Source organism: Varanus komodoensis, unplaced genomic scaffold (assembly GCF_004798865.1).
Source record: "Varanus komodoensis strain SLA01 unplaced genomic scaffold, ASM479886v1 scaffold1, whole genome shotgun sequence".
Classification (NCBI taxonomy): Eukaryota; Metazoa; Chordata; class Lepidosauria; order Squamata; family Varanidae; genus Varanus; species Varanus komodoensis.
The window spans coordinates 121,160,371-121,183,172 of NW_025335268.1; the positions used below are offsets into that span (position 1 = coordinate 121,160,371).

A 22,802-nucleotide genomic window follows, 5' to 3' on the forward strand; every position below is an offset into this window, starting at 1 on the left:
ACCTTGCATTGCTGAGGTGAGACAGTAAGACAGGATTTTGTTCAGGCAAGAAGTGTGTTGCTGAGACATGTTCTGGAGGGAAGAGCTTGCTGTTACATAGTTTTCCCTCCAGGCCTCCTAACTGGCCTGGGGGACATCAGGAGGCTGAGAGCTCCAGCAGGGCCTGGGACCAATCCTGTGAATCCTGTGAGGTGGGTGTTCTGGGTTTGGCCACCAGATGGCGCCCCAGAGCAGCCCAGATTCTAACAAAGGTAAATACAAGCACCTTTATAATGCATTCTACTACCCTTTTCGTATTCTGCTGTTTCACACCCACCCGCACATCCCCAAAACATTTGATTTCATGGGAATCAGCACTGTGCACCAGTTTGGAATGTTGATGGAATTTATCATCTACAGGATCTGAACTTAGGAAGATGGCAGATCTCTTTGGCCGTAGGGGTAACCAACAGTACAAGTAAGTCCACATACCTCTTAATGACCACTTTATGATCTTGGAAGGCTCTGGTTGCCACAGTGAACTTTTTTTTTTTTTTTTGAGTTACATTTTTCTGTGCAGATGGACTCTAGAATTTAACCTTCCTTCAACACGATAAAATTTTATCAGCTCCAAGACCTTGAAATCCACCCTAAACTTTACATGCACCTTAGCAACTTGTACAGGCAATTTTACTTTGTCAGAAACATAGGTATATTGGCCAGGATGGCCACTTAAATATCACCAAAACAGAGGAAATGCTTCACCCAAAGAGAGATTTAAAATAATGCAGATTTTCCTAACATTTTTATTGGCATACATTAAATAGAAACACATCTCACCTTGGTGGGTCCTCACTAGACTAGATTTGGATTAGGCCTTTCAAATAGAGGACTATCTAACTTTTTCTACAATAGAAAACAAGATCACCCTAACTTTGGCTGTTGTCTACAGGACTCAATTTTGGAATCCTGAGACTTGGGCCTGATCCCATTTAAAACAGTGCTCCTGTTATGGAAATGTAGTGCCAGATTGTTGAAAATCTGGACTAATGTCAGAAGAGATGTTGCTTTCATGCAGTGGACTTCATAATGATACATGGTATTAGAACGGACTTGTGCCTCCTAAGCTTCCTTTGAATATAAAGGATAGTTGCTTTAGCCTGTAGCAGTAAGAAGAGCTCGGGCTGCTGGGAAAGACTACCAAATGCATCATGGCGTCGGCATCTACAGGCAGAGTGTCTCATCTGATAACGTGGAGCCTTGCCTGATTAGTTCAATCATTTAGCTGACGTGCTTACTTTTTGCTCTAGTTTAATGCCAGGTTTTGCATCAAACAGCTGGTGCTTAAGTTATGACAACTACAAAAACAGTTGCAAATGCCACTTTCAGCTCATAGTATCACACTACCTGAGCACAAAAACTTAAAAAATAGCTCCAAAACTGGGCTATAGAGGAATGTTATGTTTTACTTAGGACACCACAATTTAGAAATACAAAATACCAGGTACTTTCCATGAAAATTTGAATGGTTTAGCTTTTCACTGCTGCTGCTAGTTAATGTTTGCTCTTAGATGTATATATAGCTCCAAGCAGCTCAAGATGAAGGATGTGGGTATTTCCTATTTTATAATCCATGTAACAGTCTTGTGAGGTAGGTTGCATTGAGCAATGCTGACTGGTCCAAAGTCACTTAGCAAGCTCCATGGCTTGAACAAGGACTGGAATTGATAATGGAGTAATGTTTAAGCCACCAAGAGCTCCACACCTATCTGGAGTCCGATCCATATAAACGAGGCTACCTTAACTGTGTGGCCAGCTGTATGGAGCAGCAGAGAAAGGATGAAGAAACATAATGTGGGTAAAGTGAGTCTCTTTCCATGTCAGGGAGATGTTTCCAAACCACGACTTTATTTGTTTTCTCTGCAGTGAAACCGGAAGCGACTTCAGTAGAGCTAACAGCATGTCCAGGCCAAGTGGCAAGTCGATCTACCGTAAGGATCATCTGCTCCTCTCGCCTTTGTTCCTTGTCTCCAGTGTGTTTCCAGTTCGCTAAGCTGGAATCTTAACTCTGGGACCTGCACATGCATTAACTTTTGCCCAGAGCCTTCACGGGGGGAGAACAGAGAGGAGCCCCTCATCACTCCCTTTGCCTTCCCACTTGTTTTCTCACAGCAGTACCCTAAAGTGCTTGACCCGAAGAAAGTGCCTCAGAGAGAGGCATGTGCCATTTTACACGACAATTTCACCTTCCTAGTTCCAGGACCAAGCAACGAACCCAGACATATCAACCACCCCACTCCCATAAACTAGTTTGGACAGGGTGGGGGTTCCCCCAGCGCCTCATCAAGAGTCCACCCTCTTACTGCCCCTTTTACCAGCTGCCTCTGCTCCTCCTCCTCTTTTTCCTCATTGCTCCCACTTGCTTGCTTGGCAGGCAGAGAGCCAATCAGCATGGAGGGGCTGGCTCCCATAGCTCTTCCTTCTCGTTGCCACCATTGTCTGCGCTACTGTGACCGGCAGGTGAAGAAGCAGGTGGGAATGGTGAGGAGGAGGAGGAGGAGCACCACCTCCAGGGGGCTAGTGTGGACCCTTGGTGGGTGCCAACCTTGATGCTGGCCCTGCCCCCCCCCACTTCTTCCACCTTGAAAAAGCAAACAAGAAACCCTCAATAATACAACACTCCAAGTTTGCACAGGGAGGCCAGTAGAAGCCCTCCCAGATTTCACTCCCAACAGGCCTCTCTCCCGCTTGGGCTCTTGCTCAAGACCCTCTGGCCACACTGGGAAGTGCTGCCAGGCTGCCCCCTGAAGAATAGTTGGAGACAAAGTCTGAGCAACGCTCAGGACCCCTGGAATGCATGCGCTGCACGTGAGAATGGGGAAAATCTCATACTTCATACCGAGGTCCTGGATTCTTGCACATATATGAGGATTCTCACACCTTTGGCAACACTGAGTTTCTCTTCCAGTTACTTTCTATACTCTGTTCTCTTTCATTCTCACAGAACAGCGTAAGGAATACACTGAAAATATTATCAAGCAGGAAAATGACTTGCAGCATCCGGTGGAGGTAGGCGAAACTTGAGGAAGCAAGAAAGGGGCTATTCCAGTTTGTCCAGTTTGCAAAAGATAAAATCATACGGTTGAAAGAGGCCTAACCGGCCATTGAGGTGGAAGTTATTCATGTGACAGTGACAGTTCATACAATCAATGACTCCACAGAACATCTTGCTCTCCAACTGGTGGCCCTGTACAACAGGTGACGAAGCCCTTACCTAGCAGGATGGTGGATTTTCCCTTGCAGGATAGCCAGCTCTTGCAGATGCTGGAGCTCTAGATCCCTGCATTAGCCAGGAAGTTGGATTAGATGGTCTCCAGCTTCATGATTCAATGGCCTGGTTCACACGTTATGAGGCACCACCATGGGGTCATTAACCCACAGGGCTTCTCATTGCAGAGGTGGCCATGGTTAATATTCAAGCAGTGGCAGCAGTGCGCTGTACCTTGTCATTATGAGCAAACTCAGCAAGGGCGGGTTGTTGGGGTGCTTGACCCAGGATTGTTTTGGGATTTCCATACACCACAAGAACCCACCCTAGTCAGGTTCACACATCACGACAAGCTAGGGCATGGCTCAAAGAATCAAAATGGCAGCTGTGGCTTCTTGTTACGTGTGACTCACATCCTACAGGAGATTATGTGGGCCACCAACTGTCTAGCTAGCTATTTACAAATAAATGTTCAAATGATCATGCCTGTGTGTGGAGCTGGAGCAAAATCGCAGCAGCAGTCTCCGTCCCCAGCCATTTGAGGGAGTCTGCAAGTACAGCTGCGTACAACCACAGATCTCTTCATGCAATTGGGAGTTTTTGGGTGTATGCAGAGGGGCTCTGTTCACACATGCAGATGAATGCAGAGGTCAGGGGCAAGGTCTGCCATGGTGATTTTGTCCTTCCACCTGCAATGCACATTTTTGAATGCTTGAAGGGGATTAAGCCTGGCTTTCTCAGATTTAAAGGTGCCCTGAGATCCAGTATGAGAAGAATTCATCTGTCAGCCGATGAAAGAACATTTATTGATTGACCATCTCTCTTTTAACCAATGCAGTTTAAATACATTGGTTTAGTGTATTGGTTAAATACATTGGTTTAAATACATCTAGGGGGAGTGTTTTTTGCGGTTTAAGGAAGGCTAAAGATAATTTACAGTTTAATGAACAAAACAAAAATATTGATAAAAAGGGTTGTTTTAAAAAATTTAATTTCCCTTCCTTATTACAATAACACACCATAATCAATTTAACCCTTATTATGTAACACCATTTATTTTATTTTGCCCCTGCTAATTAAAATTTCCTCTGCTAAATCAACTGAGGTTTTTGTTGATTAACCTACTGGTTAAAGCAATTAAAACTTCCAATCATTATAGATATGAATACAATTTAAATGAAAGGCTAAAACAGAAGAAGATGATTACAATTAATTTTATTTCTATTCTGACCGATAGCTGAAGCTTTCTGTGCAGTTTACCACAATGCACAGCATTCATTAAATGTAGTATAAAATACAGGTAGCAGTCAAAATCCATAAAATTTCACTACAAAATTTAAAACCAAATTTTGTGCAATACTTTCTGGTCCCTCTTTCGGGAATTGTGTGTCCAAGCACAACTTACCTACAATGATGGCTGAACACAGACTTCCATTCCCAGCACCTGCTCACTTGTATCATTGACGGCAGAGAAATTAGCAACACGAAGAACTGCATTGACCGCCTCAAGATGATGAGTGCCGAAGGCCACGTGTGGGGACAAAGCATGTTTTTGCAGGTGAAGGATTTCCAGTTGCTGCTGACTGATATTGAGACAGAGGTAAAGAGAGCTCCCTTGCCTTACCCTGCCCTCCCCCTTGTGCCGGTGAGGAGCTGTGGGTGGCTGGCAGAGCCAGGATTCCTTGCCGGGAACTCCCCAGTGGCCCATCCAGCTGCTGACTGCCTTCCGATTCTTTCTTTTGCTAGACGGAGCTGGAGAGCTACCCGCTGCCGTGCATCCTTGAATGTGCCTGTGTCCTTAACAGCTGTGTTTACAATTCCATCTTGGCCATCACTGTGAAAGATGTGAAACTCCCCAGAAATAAGATCCTGCTCTTTCAGTGCGAGAACATTGGAGTAAGCTCTTCTTCCCAGAGTGAGGGAGTGGGAAAAGATACTTTGGGGAGCTCAGGGTCAAACTATAGGCTATTCTTCAGCGCATGATTGCACGCAATACGTTGGGTTGCTGTATCAGCTGGTGTGCTGGGCCCCAGTGGGACCGTGGGCCAAGGGAAGGAGGTTTTCTCTGTGCCCCCCAGGCCTGCCTGCCTCACCATGTGCCTTATCAGGGCAATGGGGCAAGTTCTGAACAGCCTCTCTGTGGCTCCAGCTCTGATTGGTCCTGCATGGCTGCTACTCAAGCCTGGCCTCAAGTGCAGCCGCACCTTAACATAACATGTCATTTGGCTCATGGGGAAGTGGGGAGAAAACACGAAAGAAGGGATGCAGAAGTGATGTTAGGGAGCATACTCCTAAGCTGCCGCTCTGCATTTGGAGCCCGGATCTCTAGGAGGGCATCCACCTCATCGCCCTGATTTCCATGGGAACTTGGCCCAGATGAAGGCACAAAACTGGCCTCTTCATGATCTCTGTTGCACCTGGATTAGTTGGCTTTTCTCCCAGTGTGCATCATGTCCTGCTGCTCTCCCCATTGAACCTTTCTGCCTGAAGGTTTTTTTCCCCTGGGATCAGATGCCTTCCTTTCCCATATACCCCTTTTTACAGAAAGGGGTGTCCTTAAGATACAGGGTCCTTTACAGACTTTAGAGCATATGTAAATTAGCAGGTGCAAATTTGCACTTTGTGCCCTCCTGTGGGTTTGCGCCACAGGTCTTTTCGTTCCCTAGCATCACTACCCCTGGCTGAATGAGGAAGAGCTGGATTGTTTCAGTTTCGATTTCAATCAGGGTTGCTCTGGGGTGAGCCCTCCATTCCATTCAGCCAGGCTATGAGCTGAGAGGCCTTCTCTAACCCATCTGCAGACTTCTTCCTCAGGAGAATAGGAGCCTCTGCAGGGCAAAATGCTAATTCCTGCTGTTGTGACAGGAATCATGGGAATTGAGAGTGATCTCTGCCTCAGACAGTGACTGGAACTGGTGGTTTCATCTTGAAGCAGGCCTAGGAATACCGGAAGGCCCTAACATGGAAACTCTGGTGGGTTTTGGGGAACAGTGAGAGGCTGCTTCAGTGCTTTGTCTTTCCTCTAGGCAGATATGCTGAAAATCAAATTGGAAAAGATCATTGAGGAACAGAGGAATGAACAGCAGAATGATCACTTGCTCAGGTAACCTTTATTTATTCTTTCTAATTCACTGTTCTGCAAAAAAAAAAAAAAAAAAAAAAGGCACTCAGAGCAATGACTCCTTATTGAGACCTTTGTATGGAATGCGTGTGTGTGAGTGGGTGGGTGGGTGGTGCTTTCAAGATCTGGATTGGTCCCCATGCCTGCTCTCGAATAAAAATGGAAATGGAGAAAGCAGATTTAAAATGTATAGTTATCTTGGCCTTTCCCCTGTTTGCAAAACACGTCAAGATTAGGGAATTTTTTTCTTCCATGTCTAGCCAGACACTTTGGCTGCTCTCATTCAGCTTCTAGAAATTAAAATGTAATGCTGGATTATCTCAAGCCTCCCCCACTTCTTCTCCCGAGGATTCAAGCACATATTCTTAATTTCCTTGTCAGGAACAACCTGGAGAATATGTTGTCCCAGCAGAAGTGGAATAACAACCCACGGTGGATGCCCCAGGACCAAAGGGCGGCAGGACCTTTCCCTCCTCCTCCCCCAACACAAATGCCTCAACAGAGACTGCAGCGGCAACCTTGGACATCCAGACCAGCCCCACCGGGCAACAATATAGGTGACTTTATTATTCTCTTTTGTCTTTTGCATCTTCCACTTAGATGAATGGGATGACGAGTCCGTCGATATTATTATTTGACCTCATAAAGCAGGAAAGACTCAATGCTAAAATATCTCATGGCACTCCCCCACTTCTATCAGCCGCCATCTTCAGGGCTGGTCTGCAGGCTGCGTCCCACAGCAGCCCCACTTGTGTGGGTTGGCTGGGAAATGGCATACAGCTCTTATATGCCCACTCTGGTGGCAGCCTGCCCTTAGAGCAGAAAGACTCAAAGGTAGCCAAAATTGGGGAGGATGGGGCTCTGCCATTGCATTTTGGAAGATTAGGGAATCCTGTGGTCCCCCAGGAGATGCTGGGCAGCAATTCCCCTCATTCCTAACCAGTGCCATGCTGTGTAGAACCAAGGAGAGTTGGAGTCCAGTAACATCTGGAGGGCCCCAGTTTTGCCAGTCCTGTTGCTTGGCATTGCTTGGTTAGTGCCAGAGGAAGGCATAGACTAGATTTGCATGGCATAGGTCAACCCCCCTGTCTCTGTCGTCCCCAAAAGATGCCAGCTGGTAGTGGCCCAGCCTCCCACTCACCTCTGCCACCACTGGCAGCTGCAGCCAGATTTCTTCCAGGCTACTACTTGGGCCCTTGAATAAAACCAACTGGGGCGTGTGCCGTCTGGGCAGAGATTTCAAACGGAGACTCTTCCTGCTATGGCACATCCATACGTGATTTTGGACTTTGACCATTGCAGAAGCCGAACGGCCACCTGGCCAGCAGTGGGGTGATTCTGAGCCATCTGTGATGAAACTGGAAACAGAGAGAAATGCCGTAAGTACTTTCAGCCCTTTTCTGGGTGCAAATGCTGATAGTTTGGAAAGAAGGCACCTTTCCCTGTGGTGTTTCTAGGCTGTGAAGGGCCGCAGGGTGGAAAGTGTCCCACATTCAGATGTATAGGGTAGGGAAGCTGCATGGTCTGGAGAGTTTTCTGGGCGGAGAAAGGGTTACAAGGAATGCCTTTTCAACAGAGTTATGAATTTGCTTTGAGTTATGTTAAGTTATGCTGCTTTGAGCAATGTGAGGTGGCCATGAAACATTCTTCTGCAAGTAGTTTAGAAACTGGTTTAGAAAGAAAACCACGAAAGGGGGCAGGTAGGAAACAAACTTACAAATGCAGGACTGGTGTAACCTTTTCATCCAGGGATAATTTCTGAAATTGGAGCGATGATAGCCTATGTATAAAAAGTCTTGTCCTGTGGCTAGTTAATGTGTCTCCTCCTCTGAGATTTATTTTTCCAGATGAAAAACCGAATGAAGTAAAGGGGAGAGATCATCTGCCAGTATAAAATATGGAGTGGGATCCAGACTTAGTCATACTTACAGTAGGCCAATTGAAATCAATGGGATTTCAAGCATGCCTGACTTAAATCTCATTGATTTTAACTGGTCTCCTCTAAGCGTGACTAAGTCTGGATCAAACCCATAGTTTCTAATGCTAAACTTCTGCATGTTGTTTGTGAGACCTTTTGCTCCTGGTTACTCCTTTAAAAAGAGCTTTTAGCACAAAGCCTGTGATGTAGTGACCAATTCAGTTTCTGTTCTTGTTTCTTGGGCACAGGAGATCCTGAACCATGTCCTGGATGACATTGAACGGTTAGTAAGTAAGCTTAATTCAGCCAGTGGCTCCTCGAGTGTCAACAAGAAGAAATGGAATTGGAAAATGAAGAAAAGTCAAAATGGTGAGTAAGAATGGGAAAGAGGCACCCATGAACTTCTGAGGGAAAACCTCCTAGGAAATAGGCCACCCAGAACTGGAGGAAGCAGCAGTATAGCAGAAGACAGAGTGGAACAGCCTCCTCCAACCTGTGCTCTCCAGACTTGCTGGACTACAGCACCCATCATCCCCCACCAATAGCCATGCTGGCTGGAATGATGCGGGCTGCAGCCCAGCACATCTGGAGAGCACCAGGCTCAGGAATGCTTGTTATGTAATCCTCCAGAACGGGAGGTGTATTTTCAGTAGGGAAGTCCACTTGGGACTTGCATAGGCAGCAGCTGCTCCTAACCGAGGCAAGGCGGAGGGAGCGCCGTCTCTGCTGCTCCCCGGACCAGTGGCCAGGATACGGTCTGCCTTGTCTACCCTTGGCAACGTTAACAAACCGTTCCGGATTGCCCCAGCTGGCAGTGGGGAGGCTTCTTTGCTGCAGGCACACTCAGAGCAGCACCACAGCTTCTGAATCAATCGATCGATCGATCGATTAAGGAAGACTTTGTGTTCTTACAGTAAGATCAGGATTTTTAAGCAGGGGTGTTAGCCTTGCTAATATGTCTGCCCTAGACCTGATCATGTGGATTCAGATGCTTGGTCTGGCCAACCTGTTTGAGAGCAACCAACCCTTCAAGATCGTCCAGAGAACAACCGTAGGCAAGAAGACATACATAAAGTTGCAGAGCCACTTAATTATAATAAAGTTTAACTAAGGGGATCTGTACCTTTATGATCATATAAATGCTCACGGCTGTATCACAATTCAGTGTTCCTGACCACTTTGCAGATCTTCCCACATGGACAGATTTGTGGTGGGGTTTTTTCCTTCCAACCTTCTTTCAAAGCCATCTAAGCAAGTAGCAATTATCACATCTTTATGCTATTTATTGGTTGTGCAATGTGAGGAAGAAGTAATTTCCTCCAGCTGTTCTGGATCTACTAGCAGCCAGTTTTGTTAAATGAACCACATCCTGATATTTTGATTTGAAGCAAAGTACTACAGCTCTATAGGGTATGCAGTGGCACGGTGGTTTAAACTGCTGGTCACCGGTCCGAATCTGCACAATGGGGTGAGTTCCCGTTGCTCTGTCCCAGCTCCTGCCAACTTTGCAGTTCAAAAGCATGCAAATACAAGTAGATAAAAAGGTACCATTCTGGTGGGCAGGTAACAGAGTTCTGTGCACTTCGGTGTTTAGTCATGCCGGCCACATGACCATGGAAGCTGTCTACGGACAAACGCTGGCTCCCTCGGCTAGGAAACGGAGAGGCGCACCACCCTCTAGAGTCAGACATGACTGGACTTTAATGTCATGGGGAAACCTTTACCATTACCTTTTACAACTCTGGCAGTTTTAGCATTGATTTGATCCTTAATAGTTCCATACATGGACTTTAGCTTTCACAAGTGTTTAGCTTTCACAATACAACTGATGTTTCCAAGAAGCTGCTCACCATGACCCCAAGGATTCTTTTCTGATTTCCTGCCATTTCAGTGCTCATCATGACATGGGAAAGGTCAGGATTTTTGACCCAGCATAGACCGTTTTATGCTTGCCAATGTTGGATTTCACTTGTCATTTTATTGCCCATTTTCTTAATTTGCAAATATCTTTGTGGAACTCTTTATAGCCTGCTTGGTTTTCAACATCCTGAATATTTTTGTGTCATCTGTAAACCTGGCCACTTTTCTCTTCACCCACAAGTTTAGGTAGAGCCACAAGTCAAATAAAACAGGTCACAATGTGTTATTTTGACTTGGCTAGGTTAGGAAGAGGTTGTGAACTGTGTGTGTGTGCACTGACATGGTTTTTCTCAGGGCTGTACATTTGGATTTATGGCCCAGTCTGGAATCCTTGGCATGGGTAGAGTTACCTCTTTGTGGCAGTCCTTTTGTCTTATCTCAAGGCCAAAGTGAATAAGCTCTCATTATCCCTCTGGTTCTGCAGGATTGCCTTCAAAGGATAAACTTGAGGACTGTTTCCAGAAGATCAAATATGGCATCAATTTGCTGGTAGGTCTACAGCCTGTGTGGCCTTGGCTGAATTTTCTCCAGCACCAGCAGAGCTGGCTGCATTTCGCAAGCCATGGATTCTTCTTGTCTGTCCTAGATGCTATCTAGGACAGCAGCACAAAGCACTGTATTGTAACAAGCTGCAGTCGTGCATTGCAAATACAGAGGCCAAAGGTGATTTTTCTTGGGAAAAATCCCAAGATTTTTGACCAGTCTCAGACCTGAGAGGTGGGAGAAGAAATGTGGGGATAGGAAAAAAATCCCAAGATTTTGGCCAATCTCAGACTTGAGAGGTGGGAGAAGAAACATGGGGATAAGGAAGACGGGGCATAGAATTTTAAGTGCTATATGTACTTGGAAGGAATATTTAATACTCTATGCTGCTTATATTTTTATTATTATATAATAATAATTCTTATATTTTTATCCTTATTTTCATACCAAAACAATCTTCCAAAGCTACTCACAGCAATTAAACCTAGGAATGCTGCTGTCTTTCACTGTCTGTAATGGTACAGACTTTATCTTTAGACTTACAATCTCATGTTCAAACCAAATGTGATGCCATTAACAATTGCATGTATGGCCCTTTTTGAGGGGCATAACAGATCTCTTTAGCACTGTGGTCCAGAACTGGCCTTCCCTCCACTTGCTCTTTGCGTTACAAGACAAACTCCCATTCATGCCAATCAAAGAAAATAGAAGCATTTCTTCCAATGCAAATGGTTGGTGCAAGCAGCTGGAGCTGGACTGGGATCACAGCCAGGTGGGGGGGTGAAGGGTCTGGTTCAGCCCTCATGTCCACCATGTACATTTCTCAGACCGTTCTAACACTGTCTTATTGCATAAATAGTATCTTATTTACTTTAACTGGAGGGCTCTGACTATGAGGTCCCTTTCACAACATTTCTTCCTTTTGCAGCTCCCCAAACTTCAGTACTCAAGAAGATACCTGAGAGACAAACAAATCCCCTCCTCTCTCCTGAGCTTTCACATCCAAATTGTCCTTCCACTCCATCTGCGTCTTTTCCCTCAGGGGGCTAAAAGCAGCTGGAGGAGAAATTTTGAGATGGGAAACAAGCAGAAAAGGCTAAGACAGGAACGGGGCCCTTCCTGCCCATGCTTGTCTGTTTTATTATTATACTTACACGCCACCATTTGCCCTTCTGGCAAGGAAGCTTGGGTGGTCTCAATGGTTCTCCACCTCTCCATTCTTTCTTCACAACAGCCCTGTGAGGTCAGTCAGGTGGAGATTCAGTGACTGCCCCAAAGACACCCAGTGAGCTTCATGGCTGCAGGGGGTCCAGAACCCCAGTGCCCCCAGTCCAACAGTCTAACCATTGCCCCTCAGTGCCCATGCAGCTGCTGCCAAGGGCCTCTTGCCTGGCCCACAGGATTCTTTCGCTGTATAGCTGACTGCTGTTGAGAAGAGGCTGGGCAGGCCAGTGGCACCGGGGTCAGTCTGGGTTTTAGTCCGAACCTTTAAAAAGCCCTCCATGGTGAGCAACCCTCTCCCCAGAATAGGTTCAGCACCACGGACAGCTCCACCAAGATTGCCGCTCTGGACTATTGCCCAAGAAGGGTATTTAAAGGGTAATTCACCTCTAGATGCCTTGCAAAGAACTGAGCTGTGCATCTCTCAGGCAGGAGACTGGCTTATTCATCAGTAGACAGAACAGAGACTTTGCATTTGGGATGGTATTTGAAAATGCTGTTGTGTGATTCAGGTTACTTTTCTTAGACATGCAGAAGCCTTGCCTTTACTTCTGAACAGGTTCAAAATGGCAATCACTGGAGCTGGAGCATGGGACAAATCTATGTATGATCCTCACTCGGGCTGGTGAGAACCTAGTGCTACCCTCGCTTCAGATGAATAATGAAAACACAGATCTGTGAGGCTGTTTGTTTCTCTTGCTTCCAGTCCATCCATTCATTAGAAAGTCAATGGTTTATTGAGTGGGGTTGTTTGTCTGTGTTTTTGCAGGGGAAACTCGAAGGCAAGATAGAACAGCCAAGTGTTCCTCAGCTGATTCATCTTTTATTTTCCACTTTATCTACCGTGAGTACTCTAGCCAGGCAAGGACTACTTCAGGCCTCTTGCAATCATCTGCTTTCTGCTTTAAGCATCTTCTTACTAGAGAGAGAATAGTTCTTATTTCTTTTCTTCCCATCAATGCATGCCTCTCAAATGCTAACAGAGCATAGGAAAGCCCCTATGTCTCATTCTTGGGGCATGATATAATTTATTTTGATTTTATTTTGGTGATGTTCTTGGGTTAGCCTAAGCATTGTGACGTGGCCCAGGCTGCTGCATTGTGCAGTTTTGCATTGCTCTGCAGCCTCTCAGACTTCCTGCAGTTCCTGATCTGAAAAATCCCAGTGGGAGGAATAACTTCATGATGCCTTCCCCTGGGCTTTAATCGAAGTGCAGGAAGCTAAGGAGTCTTTAGGCTGCCAGAGATAAAATATGAAAGATAGACCACTCACACACATTCTTGGTTACTTTGTGAGAAGTCTAAAACCTACCTGTGAGAACAGCTTCACGATTTTCTTTGATTTTTTTTTTCAAAGCCACTTTTTCTTTCAAACTGAATGTGAGTGGTTAAAGATGCAGAATGCAGCACCATCCTGAAAGTTGGGCCATAGTGGGCAGAGAGGAAGAAGTTACTGGCTTCCATGAATCATGTGTGCTGTCACTCTGCAGATTTTGTCCAAGTGTTCCGGGACCTACGTGGCTTCTTCAGTGGTATCACCTTTGTTGATTCCCGAAGCTATTGACATGCTCAGGCGCACCTTGAATTATGATGAGCAGCTGACTTGGAAGAGTTTGGGAATAGCTTGGAGTGTGCCCAGGTAAGGTTGATGCCCAGTGAAAAGGCAACACGTGCAAATTGAGTCATTTGACAGTGGACAGAAAACCGAGTGTGTGCCAGTTACATACCACACCATCGCAGGAGCCTTCATGCTTGGTTTACAACATTGGTAAATCTATGAGGCCGCTCCCGGAAGCAGTATTTTCATCCCGCCAACTGATCTAGTAGGAGATTTCTTGTGTTCTTGCATTATAGTTACACTTATTTTCCCCCTCAGCAGGTGAAACATACCAGCTGGCTCAGGCAGCTGATTTGGAGTATCACAAAGCGGAAACACATTTTACCTATTTTGCAAACAATGCTAAGTCATTCGACTGTTAGAGATTTAACCCAGTTTATTGTCCTATGCAGGGTTTGTCTGACAGACAACAAAACAAAGCAACAAAACATGGTTTATTATACTTGCTGTTTCCCTCTTACTGTGCTTGCCCTCTCTTCTTTGTATGCTAAATTCCTATGCAGTTGCAAGTAAGCCGCCCCGAGGCTTCGGCGAATGGGGTGGCATAAAAATGTTTTAATAAATAAATAAATAAAGTACTGGCTGTTGTTTTTACCAATCTTGCCTGCTGCTTCTGTAACTTGGCAAAGCTACCCATGAATAACCCACAGTTCTTGGTTCATGTATAACAATTTAAACAACTCAGTGTTGACAACTCAGTTTTAAAAAATGATAATTTTAGTTGTTTATAGTTAAGAAAACTTGCTTTTTTGGTGCAGCAGTGTTGTGATACAACAACCCAGGATTCAACAACTCATGTATGAGGGGTTTTCCAAAAGTTTCCACACTTTTCTATTTTATAAATATATTTTATATATTTTTTGCTGATTGCATTAAAAATTTGGTATGACACTGGGGAAAAAAGCATCGCAAAGGAAGCTGAGTATGTAGAAAAGTGATTTAATTTGTTTTTGAAATTCTTAATAAATAGGAGTTTTTAAAAGTGCGGAAAGTTTTTGAAGAACCCTCGTATTAAAAAATGGGCTAATGTCATGTACAAGCCCGATTACTCTCCTATTATTGCATTCCTTCCAGGGAAGGACACCCAGCTTTGGCCAGTTTTGTGCCCTGAACTGCGTGTGTGCATTCGCTGTTCCACCTCAGTCCTCCTGGTCATACTCTGAAACTGTAATTCTATCTGCAATTTCAAACAGAGGTTGTGGTGAAAAGTTGTGTCACCGTTTGCTAGCTCATACGTGATTAGAAATGGCCTGTGTGCCGCTTTGGATCAACTTTTTCATTTTGGAAGGACTTGAACAACACATTCGTTTCTTCTCTCCAGGTCACAGTATCCAGGGGGAGAATCCGTCCCTTCCTACATGCCCATTTTCTCGGATGGATGGGTGCTTCCCATGCCCACTTGGAGACTCGCTCATTCGGAAATGGTGAGTGCCTCCTGAAAGGCAGAATACCACTGGCAAACTGGAACCAGACTTCCTCAGTCTATAACACATAGGCACTTTATGGATGGCAGATATCTGGCCAAGACCTCCTGTTTTACTCAGGGGGAGGACAAAAAAGCCCCATCTTATACTCCAGTAAGTTGTTCCAGAACAAAGCTAGTTTTCCTGGAAATACCCATGTAGAGCTGCCAAGCGGTGCCTTATGTGAAAAAGATTTACAAGGATTCCTCTCCAATGTTGCTCCGTATTTCAGCTTTCCTCAACTGGGTGTCCTCTGGATGGGTTGGACTGCAATTCCTATCACTCACAATAAGCATGGGCTTTGTTTATTAAAAGAATGCAGTGTGCTTCTCTGGACAACCTGCCGCATGCAAAGAATTGCTTTATAACATTGCCAAAGATTGCAGAACCAATCCCAACACATCAATGCATTCACTGATCATTTGAATAAAATTTTACTGCAACTTCCCACCTCAGATATATAGGCAAGAAGCTGCAAAGCACTGTATATAAGGAACTGTGTATCACTGGGAATAATGCCTTTGTCCACAGATATGGAATAATTAGGATTTTTTAAAAATCCATGTAATGCATAGTAGCAATATGCCTTTTCCCACTCACAATAAATGTTTGAATATCCCATATGTATTGTTTTTCACACAGGTCCCTAATGGAACTAAGGACTTCTTGGACAGGTATGCCCTCTTATGACTGCCTTATGTGACAGAGAATATTCACAAAGGGTGACATTTCTAGTTGCAAACAACAGCAACCTGCATCAGACACGACAGTGGAACAGAGCATGCAATCTCTCTCTCTCTCTGCCTCCAGATGCAAGTGAGAATATCATACTCCATATGAACACACCTCAGTTGTAAGCTTAGGTTTACACTGACCTAAGTGAGAGCCAAAGATCCCCACCTGCTTAACCATAGGAAGAATACAGATGCAGAACCACATCTGTATCAGAGTGCTGTTGCCAGAACAACTCTCGTACATCTCTTGCTTACCAGCATTCCTGTGTGTTGATGCCCTTGGGAGCAAAAATGAGCAATGTAATTTGGGGAATTTGCCCAGCAGTTTTACCTGGAATCTAAAAAAGGAGACCTGGCCTCCCATTCCCCATTTTCCTTTTTTCAGTAATGATCTCATCTCCTTTTTCAGTGAATCGCAGCATCCGCAGCTTCTGCAAGCCATTTATGATTTCCATGCAAGAAACCCCAAAGAACTTACCGTAATGAAAGGAGATCTATTAGAGGTAAGATGGAAGCTCTTTTATTTAATGCTATATATCCCACTTACTAGCATTTGGAAAGCTGAATACTGGGATAGATGTCTTTTAAATGGGGTCCAGAACATTGGATTTGATAGGCTGTTACAAGTCATGTGCTTCTCTCTCACACATGCACACATTTCTAGATTTTGGACAAAAAGAAGAAATGGTGGCTTGCTAGAAATACTGCAGGGATGGAGGGATACATTCCTAACAACATCCTGGAGACTGTGGATCCAAGGACAATTAAGGGAAACAATACACAGCAGGTAATTACAACTCTTTGCTGTACCCAATGCCCCTGCAGCAGTGCAGAATAGTTGAAGTTTGTAAAATTCTCATGTCCCTCCTCCTAACTGCAATATTTGATTACATCCATGAGGCCCCCAAGAAGGACAATATAACACACAACCAGAACTGTAAGGTTTGATCCAAATTTAGTCAGAATAGACTCAATGGAATCATAGATGCTTTGAGTATATTGGATGCCACAATCTCTTTTTTAGTGCAACACAGCTAACACTTCTCCTATTCTTATGGTTTGGCAATGCTCAATGGTTACTTCCTTTTGGGAGGAGGTAATAATTTGGATACATTTTATGTTGAAAAGGTCTTTAATATTTATGGAAATACCCTTGACATTTAGAACAAAGTCAACATTAAGTGGATTCTCCACCCCCTTTTGACAGCTTTAGGACTAATATTACACTACTGAAAGGACAGGTGTCCAGGTGTCCATCTGCAATAACATGATGGGTGGGGGACTTGATGAAACCTTCAATTTTTGAGCAGGTGGCTGTCAGATGTAATTTACAAATGGACAAATATGTGGATATCCATGCAGCCTTTAATTATCTTTAACAATAGTGCTATATCTTGTCATCTATAAAACATATAGGTATACATAGTATATATGTATATTTCATAATAGGTGCACTCAAATCTCATTGTAAGAAAATTAATATTTTATTTCATTTTATTGGTATATTAGGGTTTGGATTTGATTTTGAAATGGATGATAAAAAATTAATTTAAAAAACCATAGGCTGCGATCATATGCCCATTTACTTGGAAGCTGAGTGGACATGTGTAGAATTGCACTGCTAATATTCTCATTTCCTATTAAACATCTTTCCCTGGTGTTTCTGTATTCAGGTCTCAAGTGGTTTCCCTGACCTCCAGCCAAGTTCCACCCCAGCAGAGGTCACAGCTTGGCTCAGGACAAAAGGCTTCTCCAAAATGTAGGGGTCACTTTTCGAACTAACCAAACAATTCTTCCCTAGTGATCGCTCTTGGCCTCATACCCTAACCAGGCTGATTCACAACTTTGCACACACTACCCACCTAGACTTAGCAAATCAGAAAACAGCAAAGAGCAATGGCATTGCCCGCTATCATGATGCTCTCTGGCTCATTTGCAGTTTCAGAGATTTCCTCCTTACATTCTCACTTGGAAGCAAGGAAGGTGGGGAGAGCTCTGCCCATTTTGCAAGTGCCGTTCTTGTATTCCTTAGCATCAAGGTATTATGTCCCACAGGCTATATGTTGGGCACCTCCCTGTTGCGTGTCCGCACCCCAGCAGAGGCTCATTGGCAAGGACCCCCCGGAGTTGCTGCTTTTGACCATTGCAACCTCATGTTCATCTGCCTCTCATGCCAGACCAGATGAAGTTGGTGGTGACAGGGAACAACAGCGGGCACTGCCTAGTTGCCCCTCGCTCCCTGTTGAGCAGGCAAGTGGTAGCAATGAGGAGGAGGAGGGTGAGGTAATAGAGGTAGTAATGGCAGTTCCCAGGTACACTGAGAAGAGCAGCCCTTTCAGCCTCTTCTCCAAGGGCCTCCAAATCCTTGAGCTAGCATTCAAACTAAATCTGAAGTCTAGTGCACGTCGATCCAGATGCTCAGCCCAGAAGGGCAAGATTGTGTGCCCACTCTTGGTGTCCTTACAGCCGAAAACTAGAGCTATTAGAAAGACAAGGAAAGTTATGGAGGCGAGGGTCAGGTGGGTCGGGTGACCACAGTGCCACACCCATGGGAGGAGGAGCTGTGCATAATAGTGAAAAGTGCCTGGGCACATTTGTACCTTTTCGTAATCTTTAAACAGCACAGTTAAGACCCTGGGTATCCTTAACGGAAGACAACTGCTGTCATTGAGCCAAGCTGAACTAAACGCAGCCTGCCCAGAAGAAGGGAGGAAAGTTTTTTCCATACTTTCAGGAGGGAACACACAGGTAAGAGCCAGCAGAAATGGATGTTGCACCCATCTGTCTTGCCACCAGAGAGCTGCTAAACGGTAAGGGCAGTGGTGAACATGGAGCAAGGGGTGATACGGTGCCACTGATGGTAATGCCCCGCACCCCAAGAATCTTAAGACCCAGGCAATCTTGTATGGAAGGAGGTGGTCTTTCAGGCACCTTGGTTTCAGTCTTAATCAGGAGTGGAAAAGGGAAGTGGATTGTTCCAGTCTGCCTTATCACTGGATTTCTGCTTTTGTGTCTGCATCCAAAACATCTGTACATCTTAGGTTATACGTTATTGAGCAAAACAAAACTCCTGTCCAGAGGGCTCCACAATGTCTCTTTAAGAAGGGTTTGTCCAATTCTCTTACTTACTACTTTTAACTGTATGTTCTGGAAATGTTTTCTTCCCTTTTGTTTTGTAAATATTTACATGTTGCTGCATAAATCTGAATGTGTTGATTTCAGTATATGCTTATTAAATGAGAGTGCATATTAGATTTATATTTAAAAATGCAAATACAGCTTTAAGAATTTTACACATGTTTCCAAAAATCAGGCCAAACAGTATTAGGAAGTGGTATCTATATGCTACTGTAATGTTAAATCCCATTCCATTGCTTCACATGAAGTGAGTATTCATCCTTCCAATGTTATATCAGTCTTTTAGCTGTCAAAAGGGGTATGGAGAATCCATTTGTGCTAATTGTGCATTAAATTCCTGGAAGCAGGAGCATAAACTCACATTCAGCCCCAAGGCAACTTGATAATCTAGAAGGAACACAGACATGGGAATGAAGAGGGCCACATGCTGACCAAGATCTGTTATCTTTAAACTGTTGCAGAAAAATTGTACTTGGATTATGAAACCCATGGCAGAATGAATCTCATCTGAGGCTTTTAGAGATTGGGTGCTACTGTTGCAAATTGTATTCCTCCCAAGGAGGGACTCCTAGCCAAACAACTATAGCACAAGAATGTTGTCACTAGGGATACATTTTCTTATTCTAAAGTTGGCACTTTTGGAATGAAGTGGAATGCAATTTCCACGCTAGTACTTTAATTCACCATTTTGGCTGTTGCTTGATCTCCATTCAATCCACCTGTTGGATGGTTGCAGTGACAGCAGTAGTAAGAGAAGCCCTTTCCCCCATGCATCTGTAACCCCACCGCGCGCGCGCACACACACACACACACTTTGTATTTAAGGACTGGACACTAAAATCAGACCAATTTTAGGCATCTCAGATGCTACTCAGCATCTCTATCTACAGGACCTCTCCACTCATTTCCCAGTCCGCTGAATACCCCGCTCTCCAGTGCAGCTTGCTGGGTGTCCTTGGGCAAGCTACTGTTGCTAAGCCCCACAATTTCAGCACTGCTGTGAGGTCGATGCAGGATAGACCATAGATTTGGGGTGTTCAGCCTCTTCCACCCAAAGTCGCCAAGTTTGGAAGTTTACAGATAGAGTGGGAGCAATAAGATTGTGCTCAGAAGCTCTTACTGCTAGTAACCAAGTCTTATGAGAAGCATTTCAGTCTTTTAGCATGGAGGGGGAACTGCACAAAAGCCAAGAAACCTTCAAAAGATCAGTGGTCAGAGGAAAGGGAGGCTGACCAGACCTGGGCTCATGGCTCTGAACTTTTGACACCCTTGCCAAAGCATGCCATTGGCCATGTGTGATTTGGAAGGTTAGACCTTATTCTACTTCAAACTGATACTTCTCTCTGCCTGTTTCCTTTAACAGCTTGGTCTGATGTAGCTGCCTTTAGCTGACTTCTAAGAGATCATCACGACAACAATAGCTCTGCTTTAGTACCTTTCAAGAACATTCTCTCAGAAACTGGTTATCCTTAGGTGATGGATGCCACAAATGCACAGCTATAAAGGAAAACTAATTTTGAGTGGTGAGATAGTAGACCATGCAACGCAAAAACCCTACCAGTGACATTCCTTTATGAAGCTCAAGTTGCATCTTCCAAAACTTGCAGGACCAATGTGAAAACCTGTAGTGGGAGAGAAAACTCTATTCTTGATTGAATGCCTGAGAATAGAATCAAATTTAAATCCTAATTCAGAAATCCTAAGTCTACCTGTGTAGAAGAATGTTGACTTTCCGATGACATCATTCTGCCAAAGAAGCTCTGTTCCCGTTATCCTACTAGTTTCAAAGACTGACTCTTGTTTGTGTAGGGCTGGTTCCAAACAAATGTTCATTTCTAAGATGCTTTGGTATTTATTGTGCTAGACAAAGGGTGCAATCCAATGCATGTTCTGAAACAGAAACGGCCAAAAACCCAAAGCTGGCTAAAGCATGCTGGGAACTGTAAACCATTTTTCCATTTAAGCTCGCCTGATATTGCTCCCTATTATACCGACCACTTTGGAATTATTTCAATGTTTGTAAATAGTACATTTAATTCTGGGCATGTGCTTTCCATGGGCATGGATTCTGGGCATGTGCTTTCCTGGGCATGTGCTTTCCATTACAGGTTTGGGGGCGAGGACAAAATCTGCAGGTAACATTTGGCCCTGCAGCCAGAACCCACCCACCCCACTGGGAAGAAACCCTTAGGTTGCTAAGATTAAGAAAACTAGGGCTAAATAATGTCAGAAGTATAAATTAGTTGATACTGAAAGCAGAAGGGCATTGTGTTCCTTAAGGCGTCCTCTCCTCCCTTCCCTTTGCAACATACTCAACAATGGCTCATGCAAGACTATGTACAATCCACCTGCCCTGGCTCCAGAGCTATCAGGCATTCCCACACTTCACATCCTTTCCAACCACAAGGTCAAGAAATTTGTTTAAACATGAAAGATTTTCAGGACACTCTATTCAGTAATATTTTTTGCAGTTCCAACCATATGTTGATGCCCTGACAGGTTAGGCTGAAGATGTGAGGATGGGAAGAATAGGTACCTGGGCATCTGTTGTGCTCAAGTATACACTCATTTCAGACTTTTTTTCATTAATTGAAGGATGGGAAAACTGAACACAACTTACAAAACTTAGTTTGGGCTGAAAGTTTGAGAATGGAAGTAGCAGTAGTAAAATAGCATAACCAGAAACAATGGAAAAGCTCCCCAGGGCAGGCTATTGGAAAATGAATGGAGCTAAAGAAAGTACCAATGAAGCTAATTTAACATGTATATAAAGTGGGGCAGGGTGGGGAGTTCTATGCACTTTTAAACAGAAGTCCTAGAACTGCCAGTATTCCCAACAAAGCTGATTGTGGAACACTAAGTTGTAGAGACTTCCCTGTTTAAAACATAAACCAGACTACATCCTAGAAGTATTCAGTAGTATTCTAGCCAATGGAAGAGGACCAGAAATTCCTCCTCCATGGCCTTTTCTTTTGCAATTAAGTGCAGGGTATGTATTTCTCAGGTTCAAGAAAATGAGAAATCTGATTCCATCAGTGAACCAACCAGCAAGCACAAAAAGCTGGACAGTCCACAAACAGAACATAGCAAGAACCATACGACCCAATAAGCATGTTGCTCAGTGGTCCCATGTTCAGTCTTCAGCATCTTCAGGTAAGGCTAGAAATATTCCTGCCTGAAACCCTGGAAAGCCACTGCCAATCAAGTGTGGAAATTACTGGGCTAGATGGCCCATGGTCTGCTCATGGCAGCTTCCTATGTTCTTACAATCAGATTTGCAGAAGGCTGTTTGAGTAACTGCTTTTCTGCAAATACTAGTGCTAAGGTTGTTACCCTGTTAAGTCAAGATGTTCATCTAAATATTGGGGGGAATTCTATAGAAAATACAGTTTGCTGCCAAGGAAATCTGCCATTTCAGATAATTCCAGCATTGATAGCACACCAGTCCTCTATCAACTACATTGGTTACTGATTGATGTCCGGGCCAATTTAAAGTACTAATACCAACATTTAAAGCCTTAAACAATTTGGGGCCAGATTATCTGAAAGAACACCTCCTCCTGTACAAGCCTAGCAGAGATCATCATCAGTAGTCCTTTGCAGAGTTCCCTCCAAAGCAAGCAAGGGCCTTCCCCAGTGTAGCAGCCCATCTGTAGAACCAGCTCCCCCAAGAGGTTCACCTGGCATGTACTCTAACCCTTTTACTTCCCCAGTATTTTAATAGACTTATTTCCATTTTAATGTATTTTCCTAGTGTCCCTCTAGATTGATTTATCTGCAGTTGTAGTGGATAGATCATTTTTATTATAGTATTATATTTATAGTAATTGTATTACTGAGATTTTAAAATGATTGTTTTATATTATTGTATCTTTTGATTTTATGAATTGCCCAGGGAGCCTTTGAACTGATGGGCAATATTCTAATAAACAAAAAATAT

At 44.1% G+C, this 22,802-nt stretch overlaps 1 protein-coding gene across 1 annotated transcript; it reads left to right on the forward strand.

The window, feature by feature from the left end:
• Window positions 1–217: 217 nt before the first annotated feature.
• Window positions 218–20,240, forward strand: EPS8L3 (EPS8 like 3). Its single transcript, XM_044431712.1, has 19 exons — window positions 218–251; window positions 400–457; window positions 1,906–1,970; window positions 2,984–3,048; window positions 4,689–4,847; window positions 4,994–5,143; window positions 6,274–6,350; window positions 7,476–7,485; window positions 8,535–8,655; window positions 10,631–10,695; window positions 12,680–12,754; window positions 13,400–13,548; window positions 14,849–14,951; window positions 15,633–15,664; window positions 16,134–16,227; window positions 16,389–16,511; window positions 17,398–17,483; window positions 18,346–18,472; window positions 20,226–20,240. The coding sequence occupies exons 1-19, from the start codon at window positions 218–220 to the stop codon at window positions 20,238–20,240; spliced, it is 1,608 nt and encodes a 535-aa protein (XP_044287647.1).
• Window positions 20,241–22,802: the final 2,562 nt, after the last annotated feature.

Coding starts and splice junctions, on each gene's coding strand:
- EPS8L3 (XM_044431712.1), top strand. CDS start 218: ATGGCGCCCCAGAGCAGCCCAGATTCTAACAAAG. Junction 13,549..14,848: donor ATAGCTTGGAGTGTGCCCAG/GTAAGGTTGATG, acceptor TCTTCTCTCCAG/GTCACAGTATCCAGGGGGAG. Junction 17,484..18,345: donor ACAAAAGGCTTCTCCAAAAT/GTAGGGGTCACT, acceptor ATCTTTAAACAG/CACAGTTAAGACCCTGGGTA.